This window comes from Schistocerca gregaria, chromosome 6 (assembly GCF_023897955.1).
Source record: "Schistocerca gregaria isolate iqSchGreg1 chromosome 6, iqSchGreg1.2, whole genome shotgun sequence".
In the NCBI taxonomy this organism is placed as follows: Eukaryota; Metazoa; Arthropoda; class Insecta; order Orthoptera; family Acrididae; genus Schistocerca; species Schistocerca gregaria.
In genome coordinates this window covers 480116387-480134324 of record NC_064925.1, presented here as the reverse complement: position 1 = coordinate 480134324, position 17938 = coordinate 480116387, and the positions used below count along the sequence as shown (strand labels likewise).

The 17938-nt window shown below is 40.1% G+C and overlaps 1 protein-coding gene across 1 annotated transcript in view; it reads left to right on the top strand.

The window, feature by feature from the left end:
* Positions 1 to 17493, top strand: part of LOC126278246 (proteasome subunit beta type-5-like) — a 48179-nt gene extending 30686 nt beyond the window's left edge. The window contains exons 4-5 of the mRNA XM_049978233.1: positions 15008 to 15212; positions 17335 to 17493. Coding sequence (XP_049834190.1) covers positions 15008 to 15212; positions 17335 to 17435 — 306 coding nt within the window. The 3' untranslated portion in view covers positions 17436 to 17493. The remainder of the gene's footprint in view (positions 1 to 15007; positions 15213 to 17334) is intronic.
* Positions 17494 to 17938: the final 445 nt, after the last annotated feature.

Below are 17938 nucleotides of genomic sequence, written 5' to 3'. Positions count from 1 at the left end.
AAGATAGATACTGCCTACAGGAAAATTAAAGAGACCTTTCGAGGAAAGAGAGCCACTTGTATGCATATCAAGAGCTCAGACGGAAAACCAGTTCTAAGCAAGGAAGGGAAGGCAGAAAGGTGGAAGGAGTATATAGAGGGTTTATACATGGGCGATGTACTTGAGGACAATATTATGGAAATGGAAGAGGATGTAGATGAAGATGAAATGGGTGATAAGATACTGCGTGAAGAGTTTGACCGGGCACTGAAAGACCTGAGTCGAAACAAGGCCCTGGAAGTAGACAACATTCCGTTAGAACTACTAATGGCCTTGGGATAGCCAGTCATGACAAAACTCTACCATCTGGTGAGTAAGATGTATGAGACAGGCGAAATACCCTCAGACTTCAGGAAGAATATAATTATTCCAATCCCAAAGAAAGCAGGTGTTGACACATGCGAAAATTACCGAGCTATCAGTTTAATAAGTCACCGCTGCAAAATACTAATGCGAATTCTTTACAGACGAGTGGAAAAACTGGTAGAAGCGGACCTCGGGGAAGATCAGTTTGGATTCCGTAGAAATGTTGGAACTCGTGAGGCAATATTAGCCTTACGACTTTCTTAGAAGAAAGATCAAGAAAAGGCAAACCTACGTTTCTAGCATTTGTAGACTTAGAGAAAGCTTTTGACAATGTTAACTGGAAAACTTTCTTTAAAATTCTGAAGGTGTCAGTGGTAAAATACAGGGAGCGTAAGGCTATTTACAATTTGTACAGAAACCAGATGGCAGTTATAAGAGTCGAGGGACATTAAAGGGAAGCAGTGGTTGGGAAAGGAGTGAGACAGGGCTGTAGCCTCTCCCCAATGTTATTCAATCTGTATATTGAGCAAGCAGTAAAGGAAACAAAAGAAAAATGTGGAGTAGGTATTAAAATTCATGGAGAAGAAATAAAAACTTTGAGGCTCGCCGATGACATTGTAATTCTGTCAGAGACAGCAAAGGACTTGGAAGAGCAGTTGAATGGAATGGACAGTGTCTTGAAAGGAGGATATAAGATGAATATCAACAAAAGCAAAACGAGGATAATGGAATGCAGTCAAATTAAATCGGGTGATGCTGAGGGAATTAGATTAGGAAATGAGACACTTAAAGTAGTAAAAGAGTTTTGCTATTTGGGGAGCAAAATAACTGATGATGGTCAAAGAAGAGAGGATATAAAATGTAGACTGGCAATGGCAAGGAAAGCGTTTCTGAAGGAGAGAAATTTGTTAACATCGAGTATAGATTTAAGTGTCAGGAAGTCATTTCTGAAAGTATTTGTATGTAGTGTAGCCTTTTATGGAAGTGAAACATGGACAATAACTAGTTTGGACAAGAAGAGAATAGAAGCTTTAGAAATGTGGTGCTACAGAAATGTGGTGCTGAAGATTAGATGGGTATATCACATAACTAATGTGGAGGTATTGAATAGAATTGGGGAGAAGAGGAGTTTGTGGCACAACTTGACAAAAAGAAGGAACCGGTTGGTAGGACATGTTTTGCCATCAAGGGATCACAAATTTAGCATTGGAGGGCAGCGTGGAGGGTAAAAGTCGTAGAGGGAGACCAAGAGATGAATACACTAAGCAGATTCAGAAGGATGTAGGTTGCAGTAAGTACTGGGAGATGAAGAAGCTTGCACGGGATAGAGTAGCATGGAGAGCTGCATCAAACCAGTCTCAGGACTGAAGACCACAACAGCAACAACTGTTTACTTGCCAATAAAATAAAGTATTTAACTTCATTATTCTGCAAAGCCACCACAGATATTTTCTATGTACACAGAAATGTACACATTTAGAAATGCTTTATTTAATAATCCCACTGCCAAACTGCACAATTCCTTTTTCTGTATTTCTATTATTTCCTCAGCATTTCAAAAAAAATGAGAGTATAAATCTTTATTATATAATTTTATTGATGAAGAAGGATTCACAGCAACAATTAGTATTTAGCTTTCTTAAAATAAAAACATTTGATAAAATATCTACTCACAAAGCGGCAGCAGAACACATGCATATAAAGGTTAAAGAAGTTTCTAATTGTTAGGAGCCGGTGGCTCCTTCTTTCAGAAGTGTTGAAAGGGAAGGAAGAAGGATGAAGACAAAGGACTGACAAGGTTTAGGAAGTAAGGAGAGTTTGGAAAAGTTGCTCATAGCATTGGGTCTGTGGAGACTTAATGGACATAAGGAAAGACTGATTGTTGGAAACTGCAGTAGATGAGATTTGAGAACTGAGAGTATGGATGAAAGGTAGTAGAATAAGCAAGACGGGCTGACAAAACATCATAAGAGCTAATAAGATCAGAAAGCTAAGTGCATTGTATATGGTAGAGATGGGTGGCAGGGGAAAATAGCCAAGTCAGAAAATAAAAATATCTTGAAAACTACAATGGAATGAAGAAAGTACTAGTTACTGTGAAGAAATGATGATATCAAAGAAATTAATGTAAATTAGGGCCAGGTGGGTAGTGTGAGCCAAGGACATGGTGTAATGCCAGTTCCACCAGCAGAGTTCAAAGAAGCTAGTGCATGGGAGAAGATTCATATGGCAAGTGTGGTGAAATAGACACAAAAATCATGACTGTCATGTTGTAGAGCATGCTGTAAAACAGGGTATTATATACTGCCAGTGCAAACCCTTGGTCTGTGTCCATTCATCCTGACTGCTAACTTGGTGGTAGTAGTACCAATGTAGAAGGTTGAACAGTGTTTACACAACTCCAAATACACTTGTGTTATTTCACAGTTGGACCTCCCTTTGATAGTGTATGTTTTGCCAATTAAAGAGCTGATATATGTGGTGGTAGGAAAATGTGTAAGGCAAGTCTTGCAGTGGGGACACAGGGGTAGGAGCAATGGGTAAGAGAGATTGATGTGGAAGGAGCTTAAGTTCTGATAAGAATATTGCAGAGATTGGGAGCATTACGAAAAGCTATTCATGTATGATGGGAAAATTCAGACAAGATAAACCTCATTTCAGGGCATGATTTTAGGAAGTCATAGCATTCTTGAGTTGTTGATTAATATGTTAAAGACCAGAATAACACTAAGTGACAAAAGTTGTACTCCTAAATTGTTTTTGAGGGATCTTCAGTACAAGGATTGAATGCAGTGGCCTGGGAAATCTGCCTTTCAAGTAGGCTGGTGATGTAATTACATCCAGTAAAGGTGGAGTTGGAATGGTGGTGTATTGGTGTAAAGAGTCTGCAGGTGAGCAAATAAGATTGCCTCAAATTCCAAGGCTGTATTGGAGGGAATGTTTGACATAGAAAAGATGGCAATACAGTAATCTTTCTTTTACCCGGCTAATCTGTGACCTTTATGTCTAATCTGTCAATTTACACTCCACCAGACTTATCTCCATCTACAAAATCATGCATTTGTTTGCGTTTCATGTTTCCTTGGGTGATATGATCTGCCAAGCCAACTTCAACTGCAACAACAGGCCAGAATTCACCTCAAAAAACTGTCCCACCTTCTTCTGAACTACCTGAACAAAGGTGTTTACCTTCCCATCTCTTTCCAACTACCAAAAATACCACACTATGAACCACCACTCCTCTCCTACAAACCCAGCTTGGCCAACCTTCTTAATGTCCCACAGCCTCCACAGCTGCCTCCCAGAGCAGTGATAAAACATGATCACAAGAACCAGCCACATCAATACTGTTTTCTCAACCTTTCATCTAAGGCACTCTCCCCTTCTGAATTATCCATAGGGTCTCACTTTCAGCCCTAAAGCTGCATTTTATCGTGCTGCTTTGGTGGAGAACCTACTTTCCTTCACACGTAATGTCAACTGGAAATATCACTTTGCAACCTAATCTCAAAGCTTTTCCAACAGCAAGCATCACATTGAACTCTTCCTTGAACAGTTCTGACCACAATCCCAAATTGATCCACCACCACTACCTCAAAAAATCACCCCTTACAAGCTTTTCAAGAATTCCTAACATCCAGCATTGTTTCACAACCTTATCTCAGGTCTCTACAACATGACCTTAATCTGTCCTGTGCAAAAATCTGTGCTCTTCATTCCCTAAAAACTACTGACTCTATCATTATCCTCCAGGCAGACCAGGTGCGTAAACAAAGGTCCTATACCAGCTGTATGACAGCTCTACATACAGTGTCTGCCATAAAGAGCCCATCGCTGTAATACAAACTCTGACAGAGTTCCTCCATAAAACGTCAGGCCCCTCACAGACACTAACACCTCAGTCCATAAAACCACTTAGTCCACCCACACACAGAGGTATTGTATGCATTAATCAGCTATCTCGACAAGGCTATATTACTTCCAAAAATTGTGCCCTGAAATTAGATTCATTCTGCCCAACATTTTGCTTTTCATCTTGCCCCCAATCTCCACAGTATCGTGTTAAGACCACGTGCTGCTTCTGCACCCATTTCCCTACCCTATGGCACCAACTCCCGTGACAGTCCCCACTGTAAAACTTGCTTTATGCACCCTCCTGCAACCACTTATAACAGCTCTGTGACTGCAAAACATGCTCTATCAAAGGGAGAGAGGCCTCTGCAATGGCACATGTCATGTACCAACAGTTATGTAAACACTGTTGAGTCTTCTATATTGGTTTAACTACCTTCAAGTTATCAGTCAGGATGAATGGATATAGACATACGGTGTACACTAGCAACATGCAGTACCCTGTTGCATTACGTGCTCTACAACATGACTGTCATAACCTTGGTGCCTGTTTCACCACCTCAGATCTTCACAGGTGGGAACTGGCATTACTACATGTCCTTAGTTCTCACCACCCATCTGAACTTAATTTATGTTAATTTCTTTGAACTCTGCATTTCTTCTCACTAACTGTTCCTTTCTTCATTCTTTTTTTTTGTTTCCTATATCATTTACAATCTGACCTGCCTGTCTTCCCCCACGCCTCGCCAACCTCTACCACATACAATGCGCTTAGCTTTCTGCTCTAATTCATGCATGATGTTTCATCAGTAATCTGTCTTGCTTATTACCTGTCTTTCACCTCTAAGTTCTCAGGTTCTCAAATCTCATCCGGTGCAGTCCCCAACAATCAGTCTTTCTTTCTCATCTCATCCAGTAAGTCTCTGCAGACCCAGGGTTCTGGGTGACTTTCCCAAATTATCCCCATTCCCTAAACCTCACCAGTCCTTTTTCTTCATCCTTCTTCCTTCCCCTTCAACCCTTACGTTAGGAGGAGGAGCTTCAAAAGCTTGCAAATTTCCTTAACCTTTATCTGTGTATGTTCTCCTGCCACCACTTGCTGAGTAAATTTTTTATCTATCCAATTATTACATTTTAAAAAATTTGTCGTTTTCATTGATAATCTAAATATTGAAATTTATTCTTGAAATTCATCTTAACTGTAATAGGTACAGATGTACTACCTGAGTGACATAAAAAAAATTTGTACCTGACTGGGACTCAAACCCCACTTAGTCAGTCACTCACATGTTCCATTGATTATTTTGCATGAGAGTGTGTGATCATGTGGAACAAGTCATTTTATATTCACGTCACAAATTAATTTGTAAATATGATTGCTTGCTGAACACTTCTATTGTTTAAAGAAAAGGGAAAAAGATAAGATATGTATGGAATATGAGGAGTTCTCAAGGAGAAACTTTCTCAGTTTGTTGTCAAATTTTACTTTGCTGTCTGTCATATATTTTATATCACTGGTTAGGTGCTCAAAAATTTTTGTTGCAGCATTGTGCACCCCTTTTTGTGCTAAAGACAAACTTAATGTGGAGTAATGTGTGTCGTTTATCCTTAAGGTATTGTAATTATGTTCCTCATTGTTCCTTTTGAACTTTGGTGGATTATTTACAACAAACTTCATGGGGGGCAGGGGGGGGGGGGGGGAGATAAATATAATGTGAAGCAGCAGTCAGAATCCCCAACTCCTTAAACAGATGTCTAGATGATGATCATGGGTGAGCACCATGTATTATTGTTACAACATGTCTTTGTGCAATGAAGACTTTCTTTCTTAAAGATGAGTTACTGCAGAACATTATTCCATATGACATTGTTGAGTGAAAATATGCAAAAGACATCAACTTACTAATTTGTGTCACCTAAAGATATGCAATGATTCTAAGTGCAAATGCGGTTGAACAAAGTTGTTTTAGGAGTTCCAAAAGGTGTTTTTTCCAATTTAAATTCTCATCAGTATGGACTGCTAAGAATTTCGAAGTTTCCACACTGTTTATTATTTTTTCACCATGTGTTACACGTATAATTGTTGGTGTAGCTCCTCTAGATGTGCAGATGCTGTGTCTTTTTAAAACTGGTTGAGAGACCGTTCGCAGAAAACCAGTCAATGGTACTTTTAAGGACTTCGTTTACCATTTCTTCTTTTTATTTACATATGATTGGATTGATTACAAGTGTCATCTGCAAAAAAACTAATTCTGCTTATTTACTAGACAGAATATTGTATATGTATATGAGAAACAGTAGTGGACCTAAGATTGAATCTCATATGTGATTTATCCCCATTCAGAATTCTGTGCCTGGACTATATCACTTGAATTACTAACTACAACTTTCTGCATTCTTAGTTAGATTTGACATTATTCTTTGGTTTTTCTATACCATCAATCTCATATAATGTCAATTTATGTGGGAGAATACTGTTATTCACACAGTCACATGCCTTAGAGAGGTCGCAGAAAATACCAACCAGCACTATTTTATTATTTAATGCTTGTAAAATCTGATAGGTGAATGTGTAAATGGCATTGTCTTTAGAGCAACCCTTCTGAAACCCAAATTAAGATTTGCTAATGATGCTATTGTTGCTGAGGTGTGATACTATTCTAAAATACATCATAATCTCAAATTTTTTGGAGAATGTCGGCAGTGAAACAGGTCAGTAGTTACTGACATCTCTCTGGAAAATGCCTTGGCTTATTACATGTGAAAAATTTTTAGTACTCTATTGGAGACACTTGCAAAACCAGGTGAGCTTTTATTTGAGAGAATGTATAATGTTCTTAATTTCAAAAGAAGTTGGTGATACATTCATGTGATTGAATTTTATAAAATTTACATTTTTAACATGCAGCAGCGAGTTTGCTCTTGACCTTTTTGTCCCTATGCTTTCTACTACATTTAAGAAATGATTATTAAATGCATTTGCTACCTGTGAATCATCATTTATAGCCCTTCCTATCTGGTCAATAGTGCTGTTTCCTTGTTCTGTGGCTGGTTGTTCTCTCCCTCGCTTCACTACATTCCGTATAGCCTTAAGTCTGTTATCAGAAGTACTGATTTATGACATAATGTGCATGTTCCTTGATTTTTTAATAACCTTTCTTAATAATTTCCAGTAGTTCTTGTAGTACTTCAGAATACCTACTTGTTCTTGCCAAAAGATAAATTTCCTTTTCCTTTCACAAGATGCTTATTTCTTTAGTGATCCATGCTTTTTTATGTGGTTGTTTAGTGTCCTTTCTGATTAGCTTATGTGGAAAGCTATTTTCAAATAATGATATAAAATTGTAATGAAATAAATTAAATTTTATATTAGCATTTGGTTCATTATACATTACATCCCATGTCGTCATCTGTAAATTATTCTTAAAAACACTTGGCCTGGAGTCAATTAAATATTCTAACTGATTTCCACTGAGTTATATCGATACAGAAACATGCTATGTTAGTGATCCTAACTAACTGTGCATCATGATCAGAGATAGCATTTGTTACTGTGTAAACAGTTATTTTCTTGCTTTGAGCTTCATCAAGGAAAACATCAGCAACACGGGCCCTGCTGTCTTTATCCACCAGTGATGAAAAATTAATCACCGAGATCAGATTGTTGGACCCAAATAAGGTTTCCAGATCATTTATCATATCAGAATCCCTTAGAAAATCTGCATTTAAATCACCACTAACTATTAACTACTTGCTACTGTCTGACAGATGGCACAGTAAGGAACCCATATTTCTCGTAAATAGTTCGAAATTTCCCATTGGGGATCCATATACTGTTACAATTGAAAGTGAACTATTTTTCAGCATGAATCCAGATAGCACAGGCTGTAAAGCAGTCAGTGAAATGAAGAACGATGTGTTGAGCAGCTTGCTCGACAGTGTGGTGGTCCAGCTGTTTCTTGGCCACAGTTTGTCAGTGGCCACTCGTGCCGACAGCTTCTTGCTTGTCATGTCCACGTAGAATGCAGCACAGTGTTTACAGCTTAGTTTATAGATCACGTAACTAGTTTCACAGATATCTCTGCCTTTAATGGGAAGGTGATGTTGGTGACCAGACTGGAGTAGTTTATGATGGGAGGATGTGAGACAGATCTTGCATCTAAGTCTGTTACAGAGATATGAGCCATGAAGCAAGGGGTTGGGAAAGGAAAGGAAGCTGAAAAGAAAAAAAGAACATACATAAAAGAGAAATACTTTCACAATATTGTAAAACATTAAATAAAGTTACAAACACCTTGGGCTCCTCCTTTAACTGTGTTCCATCTGTTTTCAAAGACAATAAATCAATCTTTTATTTATGTATTTCACTTTTTACACCTTAGTAACAATCAGATGTCGTTATCTGAAACATTTGTATCTTTCCAACTTAAGTTGATCAGGCAATGTATCACTTAAAATACTTTAGTTACATAGTACAACGTCCGTGATTCAATTCAGTTTATTGCTTGTAACTTGTAATTCTACCTGCATGTGCGTTTTCAACGAAGTATAAAGATTTTACAGGTACAATTTGGTTTAGTTTACATTATTTCCTATTATGTTGTAATTCACAATAAATTAATGACATGAGGGCAATTTTTCATTTTTTGATTCACTGTCGGTGACAACACTCATGGTTGGATTGTTTTTTCCTGTGGTTGAAAGCAACTCAATATTGGAACCCAAGGATCTCGGTGTATATTTGTATGCAAAGATTTGTATAACTCTTTTTTTGGGGTGTCGTTATGAAACTTAGTTCCATTATAAAATCCACTATAATCACACCCAAAACCAAATAAAATGTTGTATACAAAATGGAATAACATTTGATAAACAATTTGTCATCTAAATGGTAATTTCTCATATTCCATTCCTAATAAAACTTCTCTAATTCAGAAATAATATGTAACGACTTGTAACATGTTTATAAGTGGAGGAATTGAGGAAAGGTTTAACTTCTGCTCAGTCATAATGCTGTCAGTACTAATACTAGTGTAGACATTCTACAATTCTTTCTTTATGTACACCCTTGGAATACCTATAGCTTGCATTAATCGCTTCATAATTGAGAACAGACTCCTCATCTTTTTTAATATTCTTTGTTGACATCAACTAGAGGGCAGAGTTTTCTTCTGGCTACTTAACCCATTTCAAGAAGGGTTCCCCTTCTACTTGTTGCCCTGTTACCTCTAGTGCTAACACTTTAGTGGCAATTCATTCCACACTAATTCTATCCACTGTGAAAGCTTAATCACACAGAAAGCTCAGAAAAAAGTCACACATCATGCATAACCCTTTCTGACAGTTTACTTTCAGGATGGTAGTGTGAATTCAAAATATGGTTTACATTCTCCCATGCTAAAAACTCTTGGAGGTTTGTGGATGTAAACTGGATCTCATTGCCCATTAAAAGATTCTTAGGTTTACCAACTTGTTTAAAATAGTCATCTCATAGTTTATTTGCTATGCTGTTGATTGTAGATTTTGTTAGGGAGTACATCTTTACCAACTTTGACCAGCATTCTAAAATGACCAGGCTGTATCCCGTGCTTCCATGGCCTTAAAGCACTGAGCCAAAGAGATCCAATGCAACAAACTCCCAAATTTATCCTCTAATAATGGTATACAGCAATATGTGTACTCCTGAAGTACTTGTTTTTACCTTTTGGCATATCTAACATGAGCGTAATATTTTTGGTATCTGTCGATTCATGTTTTTAAAGTAATAGTACTTTTTCATATCCACGATACATTTTGTTGATCCAGAGTGGACATACTCTAAGTATACATACCAAGTAATTAATTCTGTTACTGCTATTTCGTCTGATACTGACATGGGGGGACCGTGGCTGTGTACAATTAATGTAGATTAATTCTTACAAAGAAGAAAACAGCAACCAGCCACTATTAATACTGCTATTTATTTAGGTAAATAGCACCGTTACCAGTTTCGAACTGGCAAGTTCATCATCAGACGGCTGTTCACATGATTTTCAAGATACACTTTACATTATCGTCTGTTTACAATTTTTATTCTACCACTGTGATGCAGTATTGTAGGTATTTTGTTGCCCTACGGTAGGAAACAGTGTCAGAATATTAATATTCCAAAATATATCCAACTGGATATATTTTGGAATTTTCAAAAAATACAATTACGCAACTGGCAGGAATCAAACCAGACCCACGTACACTAATTGCTATTAAACTTTGTCCAGAACCTTCAAACAGTGTCAGACTCACTGTGTGACCCAAAAGTTTCACCTATTCCTACCAAATTGTGATTTTGATAGTTTAATTGTAATTCCTTGTGATCATAGTCTGTTGAAAAATTCATTTAGCATTTGTAAGTGTTTGTTCCATGTGGTATATATAACTACAATGTCATGAATATAATGGAAAGAAACATTCCACTTGGGAAAAATATATTAAAAAATTGCTGTGACTTACCAAACGGGAAAACGCTGGTAGATAGACGCAATAAAAAACACACACACACAAGAGTATGAAGCTCTCGCAACCCACGGTTGCTTCATCAGGAAAGAGGGAAGGAGAGGGAAAGACGAAAGGATGTGGGTTTTAAGGGACAGGGTAAGGAGTCATTCCAATCCCGGGAGCGGAAAGACTTACCTTAGGGGGAAAGACACACACACACACACACACACACACACACACACACACACACAGAGACACAAGCAGACATATGTAAAAGCAAAGAGTTTGGGCAGAGATGTCAGGCGAGGCGGAAGTACAGAGGCAAAGATGTTGTTGAGTGACAAGTGATGTACAAGGGGCGGCAACTTGAAATTAGCGGAGGTTGAGGCCAGGTGGGTAAAGGGAAGAGAGGATATATTGAAGGGCAAGTTCCCATCTCCGGAGTTGTGATAGGTTGGTGTCAGTGGGAAGTATCCAGATAACTCGGACAGTGTAACACTGTGCCAAGATGTGCAGGCCGTGTACCAAGGCATGTTTAGCCACAAGGTGATCCTCATTACCAGCAAACACTGTCTGTCTGTGTCCATTCATGCGACTGGACAGTTTGTTGTTGGTCATACCAACATAGAAGTCTTCACAGTGTAGGCAGGTTAGTTGGTAAATCACGTGGGTGCTTTCACACGTGGCTCTGCCTTTAATCGTGTACACCTTCCGGGTTACAGTTCTGGAGTAGGTGGTGGTAGGAGGGTGCATGGGACAACGTTTTACACCGGGGGCGGTTACAAGGGTAGGAGCCAGAGGGTAGGGAAGGTGGTTTGGGGATTTCATAGGGATGAACCAAGAGGTTACGAAGGTTAGGTGGACGGCGGAAAGACACTCTTGGTGGAGTGTGGAGGATTTCGTGAAGGATGGATCTCATTTCAGGGCAGGATTTGAGAAAGTTGTATACCTGTTGGAGAGCCACATTCAGTCTGATCTAGTCGCAGAAAGTATCCTGTCACAAGTGGGGCACTTTCGGGGTTCTTCTGTGGGAGGTTCTGAGTTTGAGGGTATGAGGAAGTGGCTCTGGTTATTTGCTTCTGTACCAGGTCGGGAGGGTAGTTGCGGGATGCGAAAGGAGGACAAGGTGAAGTGAATGAGGGAGAAGGTTCTGGAGGAATATGGATAGGAGATATCCTCACTGTCAATTCAGATCACAAGGTGTCATCAGTGAATCTGAGCCAGTTGAGGGGTTTGGGATTCTGGGTGGTTATAAAGAATTCCTGTAGATGGCCCACAAATAGGTTGGCGTAGGATGGTGTCATTGGGGTGGATATAGCTGTACCCTGGATTTGTTTATAGGTGATGCCTTCAAAGGTGAAGTAATGGAAATTCAGGATATAATTTGTCATAGCAACGAGGAAGGAGGTTGTGGGTTTGGAATCTGTTGGGTGTTCAGAAAGATAGTGTTCAGTAGTGGCAAGGCCATGGGTATTAGGGATGTTATTGTACAGGGAGGTGGCATCAGTAGTGACGAGCAGGGCACCGTGTGGTAAAGGGGCAGGAACTGTGGAGAGTTGGTGGAGGAAATGGTTGGTATCTTTTATACAGTAGGTTAGGTTCTGGGTAATAGGTTGAAGGTGTTGGTCTAAGAGAGCAGACATTCACTGTGGGGGCACAGTAACCAGCCACAATGGGCCGTCCTTGTTGGTTGGGTTTTGTGGGCTTAAGGAAGCATGTAGAAGGTAGGAGACCAGGGACTAGTCAGGGTAAGGAGAGGGGTGGACTCCGGAAGAGGTTCTGGGATGGGCCTCAGAATTGTAACTGAGATTGGAGAGCCTGCCGGATTTCTGGAATGGTGTCACTGTGGCGGGATGTGTGGGTAGATGAATCTGACAGCTGGCAGAGTTCTTTTGCCAGATAATTCTTGCAGTTCAGACCAGTAATGGTGGTGCCTTTATTAGCAGATAGAAGTGGAAAGGTCGGGATAAATTTTTAGATAAAAAAAAAGCCTTAAGCCTATTACCTGCATTGTACCAACCTAATATAAAGATACCGACTATTCCCTCTGCCGACACTCCACAGTTCCTCTTCCTTTACACATTGTGCCCTGCTCATTACCATTGATGCCATCTCCTTTTACATTGACATTACTAATGCCAGTGGCCTTGCTGATATTGAACAGTACCTTTCCCAAATCCCAACAGATTCCCATGACTAATTTATATCCTCATCCACAATTGCTTCTCCTTTGAAAACATCACCTACAAACAAATGCATGGTACAGCTATGGGCACCTGCATGGCACCATCCTATGCCAACCTGTCCATGGGCCATCTAGAGGAATCCCTTCTAACCTACCAGAGTCCCAAACCCCTAACCTGATTCAAATTCATTGATGACATTTTCATGATCTGAATCGAGTGAGGACACCCTATCCACATCCCTCCAGAACCTCAACACTTTCTCCCCCATTCACTTCACCTAGCCCTCCCCAACCAAGAAGGCCAGCTTCCTCGATGCTGACTTCCGTCTCAAAAAAAGCTGCATCAGTACCTCTGTCCATATCAAATCTACCAACCAGTAGTAATAGCCTCACTTCAACAGCTTTCACTCAGTTCATACCAAGAAATTGCTTCCATACAGCCCAGCCACTCGTGACTGTCGCACCTGCAGGGATGAGCAATCCCTCTCAAAATATACTAAAGGTCTCACATAGGCCTTCAGACTGTAATTGCCCTCCCAACATTGTACAAAAAGAGATCTCCTGTGCCTTATCCTTCCATTAACCTGCCACCCCCCCAAGTCCCATGGTGCGGCCACAGAGGAGCATGCCCCTTGTGACTCATTCCACCTGTTATTGGAGCAACTGAATCGCATTCTCCACCAGGGTTTTGACTACTCTCATTATGCCCTGAAATGAATGAGGAATGTCCTACACGTCATCATCCCCACGCACACACAATATCCTCGTCCATTACTACACAACCCCTACTCCCAAATCCTCGCCTTGTGGCTCATACTCCTGTAATAGACTTAGATGTAAGACCTGTTCCGTACAACCTCGCTCCACCATCACCTACACAAGAATCTCCTATCCCACAAAGGCAGGGCTACCTGTGTAACCAGTTATGTGATCTACAAGCTGAGCTGCAACCACTGTGCTGCATTCTGCTTGGAGCATGACCACCAACAAACTGTCTGTCCTTGTGAATGGCCACTGACAAACTGTGGCGAAGAAATAGCTGAGCCATACAGTTACTCAGCGCACTGCCCAAGACGATGTTCTTAATTTCCTTGACTGCATTACAGCCTGTGCCACCGGGATCCTTCATTGTCCTGTATCCAATTATCCATGTCCTTGTTTCCAATCCAGCACTAGACAGCCCTCTGTTCCACCTATGCACCCACGGTCTTTTCCATTGGGAAATGCTTGCCCTCTGTCTAACCCCCAGACTGCACCTTGCTATTCCACCGTCTGCCCACTTCACCCCTGTATGCTCTCAATAACACTTTACCATCCCTGCTACCCCTCCCCCTCACTACCCCAGCCTCCTCCCTTAAGTGCTGCTGATTGCAGTCTGTCCTTGGCAGCCAGGATCTGTGGTCATGTGTGTGTCAGCTGGGTTTGCGTAGGGTGTGTGCGTGCATGCATGTGTGCTTGTGCATGTTTAGTTCAGATAAAGGCCTGTTTGGCTGAAAGCTTTAGTAGCAACTATCCTTTTCATAATATTGTCATTTTCCCACCCAGGATTTTACATTGCTCAACATTACTTTTCTGTGCATTATTAAGTATTTTGTATGGCTCTTCTGTTATTTTCACTTCTTTTAAAATAGGGTGCCTGAATTCTGATGCTAACCTAAAAAAGGTGCTCCTTTGACACCAGTAACCACAGGTATTTTGCTGTGTGTGATTGTGGCCCCCCCCCCCCCCCCCCCCCTTACCCCATATATTATATGTAAGAAGCTCAACCAACCCATCTTTATGCCTCCTATTAAGATGTAGACCATGTCTAGTATATTCCCATCTCCCTTATCACGATAAGCTTACAATCCAGGTTCAGGTCTGAGTCCAGCACATGACACTTCATGTAATACCTATGTACCTATTACAATTAATTTGAATTTCAAGAATGAATATTGGGAACTGTAGTTAGTCATCAAATGCAAATATAAATTAAATATTCACTGACCAAAAATGGATGTGAAAGTATCTGCATTTGCTCAACTGGTAAGTAACAATATTTAACTGGTTGCTGTAAACTCTTCCTCAGAAATATATTTAATAGTCATGGCATGCAACATCCAGTGTGGTGAAAAAAGGTAAATATACATTCCTTTGATATTCATTTGACAGGGACCAGGACTCTACTATGTGGACAATGAAGGCACGAGAACAAAAGGAAAAGTTTTTTCGGTTGGTTCTGGCTCGGTGTATGCCTTCGGTGTTTTGGATGCTGGATATAACTGGGATTTATCTGATGAAGAAGCATACGATCTAGGTCGACGTGCAATTTATCATGCAACTCACAGGGATGCTTACAGTGGGGGCATTGTAAGAGGTAAGTTTTTACGAACAGAGGACTATACTGTTTCCGAGATACAGGTAGTATTACAGTGGTGATCAGCAGCTTTAAATATTATTGTTTTCTATTGTTTCTTCTCATGGGGGCTTCGGTGTTTGGGAGTCATGGACTGACATTTTAATGCATGTCATGTATATCAATGACAGCAATACTGGTGATATGTAATTGTAAATCAGCTGATTGAGAGGCGATACTTGTCTTTTAACTCATCTTTCTCCCGTCACTGTAGACACATAAGATACACTGTGTGATCAAAATTATCCGGACACGTGGCTGAAAATGACTTAAAAGTTCATAACACCCTCATGAGTAATTCTGGAAATAAATATGGTGTTGGCCCACCCTTAGCCTTGACAACAGCTTCCACTCTCACAGGCACACGTTCAATCAGGTGCTGGAATGTTTCTTGGGAATGCCAGCCCATTCTTCAGAGTGCTTCACTGAGGAGAGGTATCAATGTCAGTTGGTGAGGCCTCGCACGAAGTTGGTGTTGAAAAACATCTCAAAGGTGTTGCATAGGATTCAGGTCAGGTCTCTGTGCAGGCCAGTCCATTACAGGGATGTTATTTGCATGTAACTATTCCACCACAGACTATGCATTATGAACAGGTGCTCAATCGTGTTGAAAGATACAATCGCCAGCCCCGAATTGCTCTTAAACAGTGGGAAGCAAGAAGGTGCTTAAAACATTAATGTAGGCCTGTGCTGTGATAGTGCCATGCAGAACAACAAGGGTTGCAAGCCCCCTCCATGAAAAACATAACACCTTCACCTCTGAATTTTACTGTTGGCACTACACACATTGGCAGATGATGTTCACCGGGCATTTGCCATACCCACACCCTGCCATTGGATCATCACTTCGTGTACCATGGTTTGTCACTCCACACAACATTTTCCAACCGTTCAGTCGTCCAATGTTTACGCTCCTCACACCAAGCGAGGCATTGTTTGGCATTTACCAGCATGATGTGATGTGTGGCTTATGAGTAAGTGCTTGACCATGAAATCCAAGTTTTCTCACCTCCCATGTAACTGTCTTAGTACTTGGAGTGGATCCTGATGCAATTTGTAATTCCTGTAAGATGGTCTAGATAGATGTATACCTTTTACGCATTATGGCCTCTTCAGCTGTTGGCAGTCTCATTGGAAACAGTGGACCTAGGGATGTTTAGGAGTGTGGAAATCTTGTGTACAGACATATGACACAAGTGACACCCAATCACCTCACCATGTTTGAAGTCCGTGAGTCCTGCGGAGCACCCCATTCTGCTCTCTCATGATGTCTAATGAGTACTGAGGTTGCTGAAAAACATATAGTTTGGGGGGGGGGGGGGGGTCCGGATACTTTTGCCCACTTAGTGTATCTGGTCTCTTTCTTGAAGTACTAATTTTAAAAAGGCTTGCCAGAAGGTATAAAAGAGTTTTTATTAAATGAGAAAATTTGTTTATTGCTTCTCTCTGTTATTAAAAACAGAAGAAATACCAATTTGGTGCACTTTCAGTTTCAAATATGAAAACACAAAATCATCTGACTTTCTGATACTAATTATACAGTATTTGCCACTACCTGTTTATCTGTGATGTAGGGTGTTTGTACTACAGACTGCTGAATCTAACCATATGTTTCTCCTTTTAAAGTTATTTCTTGTTTATCACTACAGCTAGTAGGCACTTATGACATTTCAGTGAATCAAAACTAACAGATTGATGGGCATTGGCAAGTATGTGTGAGGGAACACACTATGGCCAGTGTTCCTATACATAATATAAACTAACAGCCATATCTGTGGTGTTTTTTTTTTTTGCCTAAGTGTGTGTGTGTGTGTTTCTATTCTAATGATGGGCTGTTTGGCCAAAAGCTTTGTTTGACAGCCGTTTTGTTGTGCCTATCTGTGACTCAGCATTTGCACTATATGGTGAGTTGGTGAGTAGCAGCTATCTTTTTCATAATGTATATAAAACACACACATTGTTTACATTCACGTTCAAAACAAAACAAATTGCCTTGAAAATACTATGCTTTGTACTGTCTTGTTTTTTGTTTCAAATATAAATATTATCAAATATCTGTTCAACACTTTGATATTCTTTGCAGTGTACCACATGAAGAGTACTGGCTGGGAGAACATTTCCAATGAGGACTGTAAAGAGCTGCATTATAAATTTAAAGAGGAAAAAGAAAGTCTTGTTCATTAACTCTGTTTTACAAGTTGTATCATGAAATTCTGTAAATAAAAGACACATTTTGTGCAAATGTCCTGTCCTCATCAATACTGGTGAACATCCTTTAATATAAGACTCCTGCTGGCCTGTAAAGTCACAAAGTTGCCTATAAATTGTAGTACTCCTGTCCGGATTCAGTTTCTCCTTGAGATCCTTCTATTGACTGTTTTAACTGATGACACTGTCTTTGATGCTTGGATAATGCGTGCTGGGTAACTAAATGGGTTAGCCCTTAAACTGTGGACTTTCACTCTGATATGACCCATTCGGGTCGAGGTTGGAAGCAGGGGTGGTATAAGAACGAACTAAAACAGTATTTTGGTTGGGAAGATGGTAGAATAGCACAGTGAGAAGGCTAGGGAGGATTCTGGAGAGGATTTCCACATTTTTAGGCGCTATAATCAACACCCTGGCAGAAACAGGGCCAATCAAGTGTTTTATTAAATGACAAGGCCATCTTTTTTTGAATGCTCAGC